Source organism: Sus scrofa, chromosome 2 (assembly GCF_000003025.6).
Source record: "Sus scrofa isolate TJ Tabasco breed Duroc chromosome 2, Sscrofa11.1, whole genome shotgun sequence".
NCBI lineage: Eukaryota > Metazoa > Chordata > Mammalia > Artiodactyla > Suidae > Sus > Sus scrofa.
Genome location: NC_010444.4, coordinates 82,193,944 through 82,208,029, shown reverse-complemented (window position 1 = coordinate 82,208,029; position 14,086 = coordinate 82,193,944). Strand labels below are relative to the sequence as shown.

Below are 14,086 nucleotides of genomic sequence, written 5' to 3'. Positions count from 1 at the left end.
ACCATTTATTTAGAAGAAATGAGGACACCAAAGCGAAATACAGCTGAATTGATTTTTAAATTATAATTATTATAAAAAGAAATACTGTCAAATGAGAAATAATTTAAAACATCTAAAAACTCCACATCAATGTTTCACAGCCTAGGAAACAGGATGACTATAAACACTCTACTGAGAAATAAAACTGCAGAGATAATAAAACTCTCTAGAAAAAAGAACAAAAGAAGGATATTTAAAATTTAAATGTAGTGCAGAGGGAAGGATAAACAGGTGGAGGACATAGGATTTTCAGGGCCGTGAAATTATTATGTATGATACTATAATGGTGGACACATGGCATTATCCATTTGTCAAATCTCATTGGATATATAACACCAAGAGTGAATCCTAATGTAGACCATAGACTTTGGGTGATAATGACGTGTCAGTATAAGTTCATTAATGATAACAAATGCGTTACTCTGGAGGAGGATGAATTCTGGTAGTGGGAGAGGTTTGGCACATTCAGAGTCAAAGTGTATATGCAAAAAAACTGTACCTTACACTCAATTTTGCTGTGAACCTAAAATTTCTCTTAAAAATGAAGTCTATTTAAAACAAATTTTTCTAATGTGGAACTTACTCATTGGATGCAGATGGCTTAGATTTTGTTAACTCTTCACCTAATTAAAAAATTGAAACATTAGAAAAAAAATTAATTATCCAAGTAATAAAATATCTTAATGTAAAGGAAATACTACACATATATCATAGCACTCTATGAACAATTTTTAAATTCTGGCATTAATAACATATAGAAACAATTATGAATAAAAGGAAAATAAGCCTTTAATAAGTTTTCTACCATGCCTAAGAATATTAAAATATAAGCTAAATTTCTGCTAAATCTTTATTTCTGCTATATCTTTGATAAAATCAAGTCAGGAGTTACCGTTGTGGCTCAGCAGAAATTAATCCAACTAGTATCCATGAGGATGTGGGTTTGATCCCTGGCCTTGTTCAGTAGGTTAAAGGATCCGGCGTTGCCGTGAGCTTTGGTGTAGGCTGGCAGCTGCAGTTCCAATTCAACCCCTAGCCTGGCAACTTATATTTGCCGCGGGTGCAGACCTAAAAAGAAAAATGAAAAAACAAAACAAAACAAAATCCTCAAGTCAATTAAACTATCACATTAAAATGCTGTTTCAGAAAAACAAAACGGGGCTGCAACTTTAAAAATTAGAACAAATAAATGTTTAAATACTTATGTATTACTCAAGAATTTCAACTGATGAATTATGAAAGCATTTTTCAAGCTCTGATATTATTAGTCATTATTTTACTGATCAAAAATAGTTATTAACTCTTGAAGGACACTCCATTTTGAAAAATAAATTTTTTTAACATCCTAGAGCAACAGTCTACTTTACAGATGGTCTGTTTTGCGACCTTTTGCATGTGTAACATGAATCACTTCGTAAGCAACTGGTACACAGAAGAACAGCACCAGTTATGACAAAAGTCCTGCTGGTTCATACGCAATTTTCACTGCACCTTAATGTTTCGCATCACCAAGCAATAATTGATGAATGCAAAACCTATCAACATGGGTAAGTGCAGCAAACTATAAGGAATACCACGTGAAGCCCACTCACATCACATTCTCCCATTTGTCTCAGTTTGGCCATTTGTTTTGCCTCAAAGTGCTGATTATGGTATTCTTCATCTTTCCCCTTTTTGCCCTCATCTTCATAACTCAGTAGCCCCCTTTTATACTCATTTCCCTCACATCCCCTGTCATCAAGCTACAAGCTACTTAGCATTTCTTTTTTAAAAGTAAAATCCTGAGTTCCCATCGTGGCTTAGGGGTTAACGAACCTGACCTGCATCCATAAGGACACAGGTTGGATCCCTGGCCTTGCTCAGTGGGTTAAGGATCTGGCATTCCCATGAACTGTGGTGTAGGTCACAGACACAGCTCGGATTTGGCATTGCTGTGGCTGTGGTGTAGGCCGGCGTCTACAGCTCCGATTGGACCCCTAGCCTGGGAACCTCCATATCCCATGTGTATGGCCCTAAAAAGACAAAAAGACACACATGCAAAAAGTAAAATCCTACTTTTAGTTTGGTATTTATTATGAATTTAATAGGGCTTTTCAACTGTGCTAGAATTTTTAATTACAACTGCTGTGATAGTTTTCATTATGCACTGTGCTCACAAAACTGCACAGTTTTTGAGTGGATTATGTCAACTCTATTTTTCCCACAACTCTTGTTTAATATGTGATTCTGCAAATGGGGTTAACACCTCAAAAACGTTTTTAGTATAATGAAGTTATTCTACCCAAAACCCTGTAACAGAAATTGCAATTGTAATATGACTTAAAAATAGATTGAACTAAAAACTCATCTTAAAAGTGCTTTTTGGCTCATGAGGAAGAGTTATTATGCCAGTTAAATATGATTTTATATGCTTACACAGAAACTAATCTTTGGTTTTGTTGATTTCTGAAAAGTTAGTCATGTATTAAATTTAAGGCATATCTCAAAACTGAAAGAAATAATACAGATAAATGGTCTTCTGTGGTAAAATAAATATCCTTCTACTCTGGCATTATGGCTCATGATGAGAAAAGACCATTTCTACAGATGACATGATACTATACCTAGAAAATCGTAAAGACGCTACCAGAAAACTGTTAGAGCTCATCAATGAATCTGGCAAAGTCTCAGGATACAAAATTAATATACACAAATCAACCACCTTTCTATATACTAACAACGAATGATTAGAAAGAGAAATTAGGGAAAGAATGCCATTTACCATCACATCAAAAAGAATAAAATAAGTAGGAATAAGCCTACCTCAAGAGACAAAAGACCTGTACTCTGAAAACTATTAAGATGCTGATGAAAGAAATACAAGATGACACAGATGGAAAGACATACCATGCTCTTGGATTGGAAGAATCAACATTATCAAAATGACTATACTACCCAAGGCAATCTACAGATTCAATGCAATCCCTATCAAATAACCAAGGACATATTTCACTGAACTAGAACAAGATATTGTAAAGTTTGTATGGAAGTACATAAAATCTAGAATAGCCAAAGCTATCCTGAGAAAGAAAAATGGAGCTGGAGGAAATCAGTCTCCCTGACCTCAGACTATACTACAAAACTACAGTCATCGAAACTGTATAGTACTGGCACAGACACAGAAATATAGATCAGTGGAACAGGATAGAGAGCCCAGAATTAAACCCACTCACCTGCAGTCATCTAAACTATGACAAAAGAGGCAGGAATATACAATGGAAAAAATAGTCCCTTCAGTAAGTGGTGCTTGGAAAACTGGACAGCTCCATGTAAAAGAATGAAATTAGAACACTTCCTAACACCATACACAAAAATAAACTCAAAATGGATTAAAGACCTAAATATAAGACTGGATACTATAAAACTCATAGAGTAAAACATAGGCCAAACACTCTCCAACATAAACCACAGCAATATCTTCTCAGATCCACCTCCTAGAGTAATGACAATAAGAATAAAAATAAACAAATGGGACCTATTTAAACTTAAAAGTTTCTGCACAGCAAAGGAAACCCTAAATGAAATGAAAAGATAGTTCAAAGAATGAGACAGCTCAAAGAATCACAGAAAATATCTGCAAATGAAGCGACTGACAAGGGATTTATCTCCAAAATTTATAAACACCTTCTGTAGCTCAATACCAAAAAAACAAACAACCCCATCAAAAAATGGGCAGAAGATCTAAACAGACAATTCATCAAAGAAGACATAGAGATGGCCAAAGAACACATGAAAAGATGTTCAACATCACTCATTATTAGAGAAATGCAAATCAAACTACTGTTAGGTACTACCTTACACCAGCCAGAATGGCCATCACCAATAAGTCTACAAACAAAAAAAAGCTGGAGAGGGTGTGGAGAAAAGGGAAACTTCCCACAATGCTGGTGGGAAATTAAACTGGTGCAACCACAATGGAAAACAGTACGGAGATTCCTCAGAAAATGAAAAATAGAATTACCATTTGATCCTGCAATCCCACTCCTGGGCATCTATCCAGAGAAAACCATGACTCGAAAAGATACATGTACTCCAATGTTCATTGCAGCACTATATACAATAGCCAAGACATGGAAACAACCTAAATGCCCATCAACAGAGAAGTGGATCAAGAGGATGTGTATATACACACAATGGAATAAAACTCAGCCATTAAAAGGAAAGAAATAATGGCATTTGCAGCAACATGGATGGATCTAGAAATTACGCTGAGTGAAGACAGTCAGACAATGAGACACCAACATCATATGCTATCACTTACATGTGGAATCTGAAAAAAAGGACACAATAAACTTCTTTGCAGAACAGATACTGACTCACAGACTTTGAAAAACTTATGGTTTCCAAAGCAGACAAGTGGGAGGAGGCTGGGGGTTTGGGATGGAAATGCTATAAAATTCAGTTGTAATGATCACTGTACAACTATAAATGTAATAGAATTCACTGAATTAAAAAAAATTTCTGTAATTACACAGGTTTAGGTTACAAGCTTAGCAAATCAGACTTAAAATAACCAATTTAAATATCAAACTTACTAGATGAATTCCGATTCATCTGCACCTAAAACAAAAATGCAAAAACTAAATGCCATTAAATAAATAATTTAATGTGTTATCATTTGGTAAAACGTTAATATTGGGACTCTAATTTTAAGTTGTTTTCAGTATATCTGCTCAATTACAAACTGAATTTATATTAAAAGATTACAGAAAAAACTTTCAGTAGTTTTTGTTTTATAATAAAAAAATAACCCCTTGCTGTACAGTGGGAAAATAAACAAAACAAAACAAAAATAATATGTATACCTTTAATCAGTCCATGTTTTAAAATACTGATATCTACAGCAAGATACTACAACTTACTTGCTAATGTAAAAACACATATATTTTGAAAATCAATATTCAAACACACAATGATTTTTTACAAGTCAATATGAAAAATACAAAATCTTGCACTTACTGGGCTATGTCTCTAGCAGTACATGGAAGGAAAAAGAAAAACATAGTGTTAAAAAAATATTCATTTTATAATTTAAAATACCATGTTTCCTTCCTCTAATAATCCACTATTACTTTGTGAATCATATCTAAAATCTATATACTTTAAAAGGCATACACTGTTGGAGGGGAAAACAACTTAAGCTAAATAAGCAAACTGGGCAACAAAATATATTTTCTAGATCTTCTTTTCAAACCCAGTATTAACAATTAAAATTTTACTGATTATTACTTAATTTCTGAATATGAAATTAATATGTGTTAACTCATTTTAAAAACAGAAAAGATCACAAAGCATCAATTGTCTCACTACCTCAAGGCAGATGCTTAACATTTTGATATATATTTCCTCTAGCCTTTTATTTATTTACATATATATTTAAAATTACTTATGCTCTCACATAATAAAAACTTTTTAATATGTTTTTACAACTTCTTACCTTATATATATACCATAATTTAATCTTGGTGTTAATGTTAAATAGTAATGGTAGAATAAAATCTCATTCCAGAAATTTCTTTTTGGTGGAAAAAAGTTTTCAAATTAAATTCCGGAACTGGGAGAAAAACAGTTTTTCCAAACAAATACATATAGATTGCTTAAAATGTATAATTAAATGATAATACAAAATGGTGAGAATTTTATTCTCCATTATCAAGAACAGATTTCAGAGTCCCCCTGTGGCATAGCAGGTTAAGGATCTGGCACTGTCACTGCAGCTCAAGTCACTGCTGTGGCTTGGACTGATCCCTGGCCTGGGAACTTCCACATGTTACAGGCACTATCAAAACAAAGAAAAAGAACTTATTCAATATTAACTACAGATAACTAAATCAAAATTCTAAGACATGCTTTTTTCCCATAGTTCAATGTTTCTGAATTTAAGACTATGGCATCAATAGAAAGATCTACTATGGTGATTTTTTTTCTCCCTCATAAGTCAAGTTTAATAACTTAGAATTGAGGAATTAACCACTATTACTACGAATTCTTATCTTTGCCTTTTCTTATAGGAAAATGATGGAAAGACAAACATTAATTACAGTGACAGGGAGGAAAAGAAAAAAGCACAGATATAATTTAATCTTGAAATTCATTTTTATGGAATTCCCCTTTACATGAAGTTCACCAAAAAACTGGATGAAAAGCTAGTTTAAATTGGTAAAATTAGATGAGGAAAATATTAATACTGCCAAATCACAAAATTCTGCCAAGGCATATAGCTCTGTTTATGAAATATAACAAACAGCAGAAATAGTGGATTTTCTACATTTTTGTTTAAAACTTTTTCAAAAGGAAGCCAAACTTACATATTCACTTGCCTGTATAAAAATTTTAAACTATGTATCTCAATAAAACTGAAAAATTAGAAAGATTTCCTCATCCAACATGCTTATTAGTAAGTGATGTTTTCATTTTTTTTTTTTCTTTTTAATGGCCCTACCCATGGCATATGGAAGTTTTCAGACCAGGGAATGAATGTGAGTCACAGCTATGACTGGCTTCTTTAACCCACTGTGCTAGGCTAGGGTTCGAATCCATGCCTCTGCTGCAATCCGAGCCACTGCAGTTAGATTCCTTTTTTTTTTTTCTTTCTTTTTATGCCCCCACCTGTGGCATATGGAAGTTCCCAGGCTAGTGGTCAAATTGGAGCTGCAGCTGCCAACCTACCACACAGCCATGGCAACACTGGATCAGAGCCACATCTGTGACCGACGCTGCAGCTTGCTGCAGCAAAGGATCCTTAACCCACTGAGGAGGTCAGGGGTTGAACCCGCACCCTTATGGATACTACATCAGGTTCTCAACCGGCTAAGCCACAACTGGGAACTCCTACAGTTGGATTCTTAACCCATTGTGCCACAGTGGGAACTACGAAGTGATGTTTTAATTTTTGTTAATCCTAAAACTAACCAGATGGAGGTAAATGAGCTAAAAAACAAACAGAATAGAAACTTGCTTATTTTCTTACAGATATCGCTGGAGAGAGTGTTATATTTCCTATGGATACTTTTAATTCATCCAAGGAAGCCATTGTGTGATGTGAGTTATTTGGATGCATAGGTTTGATTTCTATCCGATACTTCTTTGGTTCTTCATCTTCAGAATCAGAATCACTAGATGAGTAGAAATGGTTCTCTTTGGTATGTGAGCATCAGTTAAAGAATTTAGTTTTTACATTATCTTAATGTACAACCAGGTTTTTCACACACTGATAAAAAGGACACAAAACATTTTTAAGAAAGAAGACGTGGCTCAGACTCCAGAGAGCGATCTCCCTCTGAGCCCACTGGCATAATAAACCTGAGTTCTCCAAAAGAAAAAGAAAGAAAGAAGATGTATTTTACCAAAAATGCAACTAATAACTTTTAATAACATGTCAAATAAAGAACATATAGGCACATTTTATTACAATTAATTAAAAATCTGAAGTCTTTATTAAATAAGATTTTGTTATAACTATCTACTTATATGCCAACACAATCTATAAGAATATCCAGATGATAAAAGGATATCATTCTGATTTGCTTCTGGTTTTATACTGTAGCCTTCTTCATCTACATCAGGAATGTTCTATGGGGAAAAGCAAAAAAAAAAAAAAAAAAAAAAAAGCTTTATTGTAACGATGACTCCAACTGCAAAAACATTAAAGGTTAGCAAAATAGCCTTAACTATTACTAAAGGGTTTTACTGTTTATCAAACATCAATACATTAATAAAATTATTAACTGTAAGAAAATTATGTCTTTTTAATTAATTAGCTTCAAGTCACATTCCATGCTTCAGATGTCTGAAAGAGAAACGCCTTGCACAACAAACAGGAGAAACACTGAAAGGAAGAGAACAGGTGTTTGGGTAGGTGTGCCAGCAGTTCCATGGAGAGCCAAATTTTCACCCAAATCTTCAAAGTGGAGAAATAAAAGCACAAGACTGTGTGTATTCAGGGAAGAGAGGTGGTAAAATCAGAGGACTGACAGCTTAAGAAAACAGAACTACATATCAAAAACATAAAACAAAAAACAGAAATAAAAAGACTACCAAGAAAATTTAAACTACACTAAAATACCCATGAGACTAGCAAAAATTCAAGTTTGAAAATACATTCTGTTGGCAAAGCTGTGAGGGAATTTACTCTTTGCTGGTATAAATACAAAACAATACAACTCCTACTGGGAGAAACACAGCAATATCCCAGAATTCTTTTTCTAGGAATTTACCCCAAAGATACTCCTCACAAGAATTTAAAAATACATAAGAAAAAAAAAAAGGAGTTCCTGTTGTGGCGCAGTGGTTAACGAATCCGACTGGGAACCATGAGGTTGCAGGTTCGGTCCCTGCCCTTGCTCAGTGGGTTAACGATCCGGAGTTGCCATGAGCTGTGGTGTAGGTTGCAGACGCGGCTCGGATCCCACGTTGCTGTGGCTCTGGCGTAGGCCAGTGGCTACAGCTCCAATTCGACCCCTAGCCTGGGAACCTCCATGTGCCGCAGGAGCGGCCCAAAGAAATAGCAAAAAGACAAAAAAAAAATAATAATAATAAAAAAATAAATAAATAAAAATACATAAGCAACAAAGGTTATTGACCAGAGGTTATTTGTAATGCAAAATCACAGGAAATTATTTAATGTCCAAGGATAGTTGAATAAACTATGGTATATACACTAAGTGAAGTACTATGCAGCTATATTTAAAAAAAAAAAAAAAAAAGACGAGAAATGTTTCCATAAACTAACATGGAGTGACTGCCATACTGCTAACTGAAAAGAGCCAAGTACAAAAGAACATATGTAGTCTATCATGTTTTAAGCAAGAAAGAAGGGGAAATTTAAAAAAAAACATATAGATATCTGCTTATCTTTATGAAAACAAAACAAACCACAAAAAAAAACCCCAAACCACTGGAAAGATAGAACACAATAAAGCTGGTTACCTAAGAAGGAAGGGCAATGGAACAGAGGGGTTTAAGAGGGAGAGACATTTATCTAAAAATGCTTTTGTGGGAAGTTCCCATCATGGCTCAGTGGTAACCAGCCCGACTAGTATCCATGGGGATGCAGGTTTGATTCCTGGCCTCACTCAGTGGGTTAAGGATCTGGTGCTGCCATGAACTGTGGTATAGGTTGCAGATGCAGCTTGGATCTGGCATTGCTGTGGCTGTGGTGTAGACTGGCAGCTGCAGCTCAGATCTGACCTCTAGCCTGGGAACTTCCATATACCTTGGGTACAGCCCCAAAAAAGCAAAAAAAAAGAAAAATCTTTTGTGGTTATGTAAGAGAATATAAAATTTATGATCAAATGAATCAGAGAAAAAAAATTTTTTTTTTGTCTGTTGAGCAAGGCCAGGGATCGAACTTGTGTCCTTATGAATACTAGTCGGTTTCATTAACCACTGAGCCACAGCAGGAACTCCTGAAAAAAAATATTATACACACATAAGCACATGCACATATACAGAGAATAGAACTGTTAAAGCAAATGTAGTAAAAAGTTAAAAGTATACAAGCATTCTTTGCACTATTCTTATATTTTTTGTTTGTTTGTTTTTTAGATTAGAATTTATTTTCAAATAAAACACTTCGGGTTTCTTTCTGGATGCACTTGCAGCATCTGAAATTTCCCAGGCCAGGTATCAACCAAAGCTAGTGCAGTAACAACACCGGATCCTTAACCCGCTGCACCATAAGGCAACTCCTAAAACAATTTTTTGAATGGGGGAAAAAAATGGACTGCCAAAAAAATGCCAGGGTTTACCAGTTTTATGTAACTAGGCAGCCAATATCCTTCTACTGGTAAAGTTGGCTATTCTTCTTCCAATCCCCTGCTAAAGCTTAGCAAGAGAAATGTGACAGATTGTTAAGCTCACAGGCATAACACAAGGTTGACACAGCTATACCCTTCAAGCTGAACGAACAGTCTAATGCAGCCAGCAGTGAGTTAACAGAGTGGATTAAAATCCAGAAGTAAAAAAATCTAACACAGGGTAAAGAGCAGCTTCCATAGATAAGAAGATGACAAGTGATACAGTTATGACCCTACAAGTAGAACACTTTCTTTGAGTTCTATATGTTACTTGCTAATATGCAAATAATACTTTAAAATACTTAAAAAATAAAGAAATCTTGCCAAGTGTGGATTCATTAGAAGTCAGAATTTTAAAAGGCTTTTTTAAAAAATGATTTTTATTTTTTTCCATTATAGCTGGCTTTATACTGTTCTGTCAATTTACTACTGTACAGCAAGGTAACCCAGTCACACATACATTCAAAAAGCTTTTTCAAAATACTTTATTTCTATTCCTGGTACCCTAGAAACATACCACATATTTAATCTCCTAGAGATCCTATCTAGGATCTGCTACTGATACTATTTTTAAATTTGCTTGCAATACAGTATATTGTATGATGTACTAATTTAAAATAATACTGAGCTGTTTTCTCTAAGACAGAATAGACTACTTTCAAATCAAACTCCTGCAGATTACAACTATAAATTCTTGGTCAAAATAAACATAAACGACTATCTGAAGGTACTGGAGAGTGACCTACAGCATCCATTTAAAAGATACACAGGGAATTCCCTGGTGGCACAGTGGGTTAGGGCTCCAGCACTGTCACCTGGCCCGGGAACTTCTGTATGCTGCAGGCACAGCCAAAAAAAAATTTTTTTTTTTTTTTTTTGTCTTTTTGCTATTTCTTGGGCCGCACCCGCGGCATATGGAGGTTCTCAGGCTAGGGGTCGAATCAGAGCCATAGCCACTGGCCTACGCCAGAGCCACAGCAACACAGGATCTAAGCTGTGTCTGCAACCTACACCACAGATCATGGCAACGCACTGAGCAAGGGCAGGTACCGAACCTGACCTCATGTTTCCTAGTCAGATTCGTTAACCACTGCGCCACGATGGGAACTACCAAAATTTTTTTTTTAATTAAAAAAAAAATACAAAGTGATATGCTCCAAAAAACCTATAAATATATCAAAATGAAATTCTAAAAAAAGGTTCAAATAACCCAGAGGAGGGCAGGAAAATAAAATAAAATTCTAAAAGAGAGACAGACAGGCAGAGATATAGAGAAGCAAATAGAAAACAGAAAGTTATATAGCAGACTTAAACCCCAACATGTCAATAATTACACTAAATGTAAATGGTCTAAATATAAGACAAGATTGGCAAAATGAATTAAAAAAACATGACCCAGCTGTATGCTACCCACAAGAAACTCATTTCAAATAAAACAACATAGGTAGGTTGAAAGGAAAGGATAGAAAAAATATACCATGCAAACGTTAATTTAAAAAACAAAAAAAGACAGTGACTTACTATTAGATAGAGCAGACTTTAGGAAAAAAAAATGACAATGTCAGAGAGAGACATTACGTCCACACAAAGACCTGTACACACCTGTTCAAAGTAATTTATTTCTAACAGCCAAAAACTGAAACAACTAAATGTTCTACAATAGGCAAATGGTTAAACAAACTCTGGTACATCTGCATCATGGAATACTACTCAGCAATAAAAAGGAATGAACTATTCATACATGCAACAATGTGGAATAATCTCCAGAAAATGTGCTGAGTGGAAAAAGCCAATCTCATAAGGTTACATACAATATGATTCCACTTAAATAACATTTCTGAAACAGCAAATTTATAAAAATGGAGATAAAATTAGTGGTTGCCAGAGATGGAAGGGGGGTGGGGAATGGAATGAAAGTGGCTGAAAAGGGGCAATCAAAATGAGATCCTTTCAACAATCCAGCAATCACACTCCTAGATATTTATCCAGTTGATTTGAAACCTTATTTTTACACAAAAACCTGCACGCAAATGTTATGCAGCTGCTTTATTTATAATCACATAAAAGAAGAAGCTACCAAACATCCTTCACGAGTAAACGGCAGTGTATCTATAGAACGGGATACTCTTCAGTGCTGAAGGAACGAATATCAAGCCATACAAAGATCTGAATAAATTTTAAATGCATACAATATTCCTGATAAATGATCCAGTCTGAAAAGGCTATATACTGGATGATTCCATCTGTATGACATTCTGGAAAAGGCAAAAATATAGAGGTAAAAAACAGATCAGTGACTTTTAGGGATTTGAGTGTTGGGAGAGAGTTCAATAGGTGAAAGAAAGAAAGCTCCTTGGCCAATGGAAATGTTCAGTTTTGACTGGATTAGTATCAAAATCTTAGTTATAATTCTGTAAGATGTTACCATCAGGAGAAATGAGATGAAAGGTACAGAGGACTTCTCTGTACTATTTTTGTAATGTTTTGTAAATTGAAATTATTTCAAAATAAAAAGCTTCTTGCATGTGCGCGTAAAAAAAAAAAAAAAAGCAATGATTCTCACTGTACCAGGTTTCCAATGCTAGAAGTATTCACAGAAACTTGATATTAAAAAAAATTTACATATCACCTGTTTACACCTTTGTCCGTTCAATCCATGGTTTCTGCATTAGGGCCCCAGGCCACACTGCTGGAGCAGAGCATTACGTCAAAAACAATGTGAACAAGAAAAGAGCAGATAACTTCACCCACCAATTTTAAAGGCAGTTTTTGTGGATAGCGGTGGTAGTAATTTAAAAAATTATTAGGATAGAGCTCACACACCAATGGTATGTTTCTTAATCTCTCTGCATAGGGGAAGTCTGCTAAAACTAAAAGAGCAATTTACACTTCCCTGGTCAACAAGATGTATAGTTCCTCAAAATAATTTTTTTTCAAATTACATTCTTTTTAAAAATAACCAGAAAATGATGGGTAATTTCTCTACCAAAGTAACCTAATAATATTTAAGTAAGAGTAAGACTGGCATAAATAAAAAGATCATAAATAGGCCATAAATAAATAATAGACCATAAATAAGTAAACAAAAAATGAAATCCTCCTTTCCCTGCTGACCATGACTGTAATCCTCTTCCTCAAAGGTAACCACATTTGGAGTTCCCGCTGTAGCTCAGGGGAAATGAACCTGACTAGTATCCATAAGGATGTGGGTTCAATCCCTTGCCTTGCTCAGTGGGTTAAGGATCAGGCATTGCCTGGAGCTGTGGAGCAGACATGGCTTGGATCCCATGTTGCTGTGGCTGTGGTGTAGGCCGCCAGCTGCAGCTCCAATTTCACCCCTAGTGTGGGAACTTTCATATGCCACGGGTGTGGCCCTAAAACACAAAGCAAAAAAAAAAAAAGATAACCACATTTCAATGTCTTCTAACTCATTCTTTTTTAAAAAAAGAGAGACTATATAAAATACACACAGACACACTTTTTGTTGTTGCTGTTGTTATTTTTATTTGCTTTTATGGCCACACCTGCAGTATAAGGAAGTTTCCAGGCTAAGGGTTGAATAGGAGCTTGTAGCTGCTGGCATATACCACAGCCAGGGCAACACCAGATCTGAGCCACAACTGCAAACTACGCTGCAACTTACAGCAACATCTGGACCCTTAAGCCACTTAAGGAAGGACCGGGATTTAATCCACATCCTCACAGAGACAACTCTGGGTCCTTAACCCATTGACCCACAATGGGAACTCCCATTTATATATTTTAAAAATCAATTACTTAAAAGATCATACTTGCTTTTATTTATTAAGTTCTTTCTATAGCAGCACAGAGTAACCTAGCTCTATAACATCTACTTCTTCAAGTACGTAATAATTTATTTAAACTATCCCCATTTTTATGGATGCTTTAATGTTTCCAATTTTTTGCTAACATAAACAATGTTGAAATAAACATCTCTGCCTTTTTTCCCTTCCCTTCTATATATGCATATATCTTGATCAAGCACACATATATATAAAATTCACACACACATATACACACACACAAAGTTTGTGAATATAGCTAGGACAGTAAAGCCCTAGCAGTAGGACAGTAGAGTCAAAAGAATATACGTTTCTTATTCGGGGAGATAATTGCCAAACTACTCACAAAACATACTGTACTGATTTACATCCCTACCAACAATACAAGTGTATCAAAACTTTTGCCAA

General features: G+C 35.1%; 1 protein-coding gene across 3 annotated transcripts in view; it reads right to left on the bottom strand.

The window, feature by feature from the left end:
• FCHO2 (FCH domain only 2) overlaps nt 1–14,086 on the bottom strand; it is a 147,128-nt gene that overhangs the window by 40,381 nt on the left and 92,661 nt on the right. For all 3 annotated transcript variants that reach the window (XM_021084438.1, XM_021084437.1, XM_013994888.2), the window contains 5 exons: nt 7,593–7,650; nt 7,049–7,224; nt 5,038–5,049; nt 4,614–4,638; nt 623–662 (listed from right to left, as the gene is read on the bottom strand). In XM_021084438.1, the coding sequence (XP_020940097.1) occupies nt 623–662; nt 4,614–4,638; nt 5,038–5,049; nt 7,049–7,224; nt 7,593–7,650 (311 nt within the window). The remainder of the gene's footprint in view (nt 1–622; nt 663–4,613; nt 4,639–5,037; nt 5,050–7,048; nt 7,225–7,592; nt 7,651–14,086) is intronic.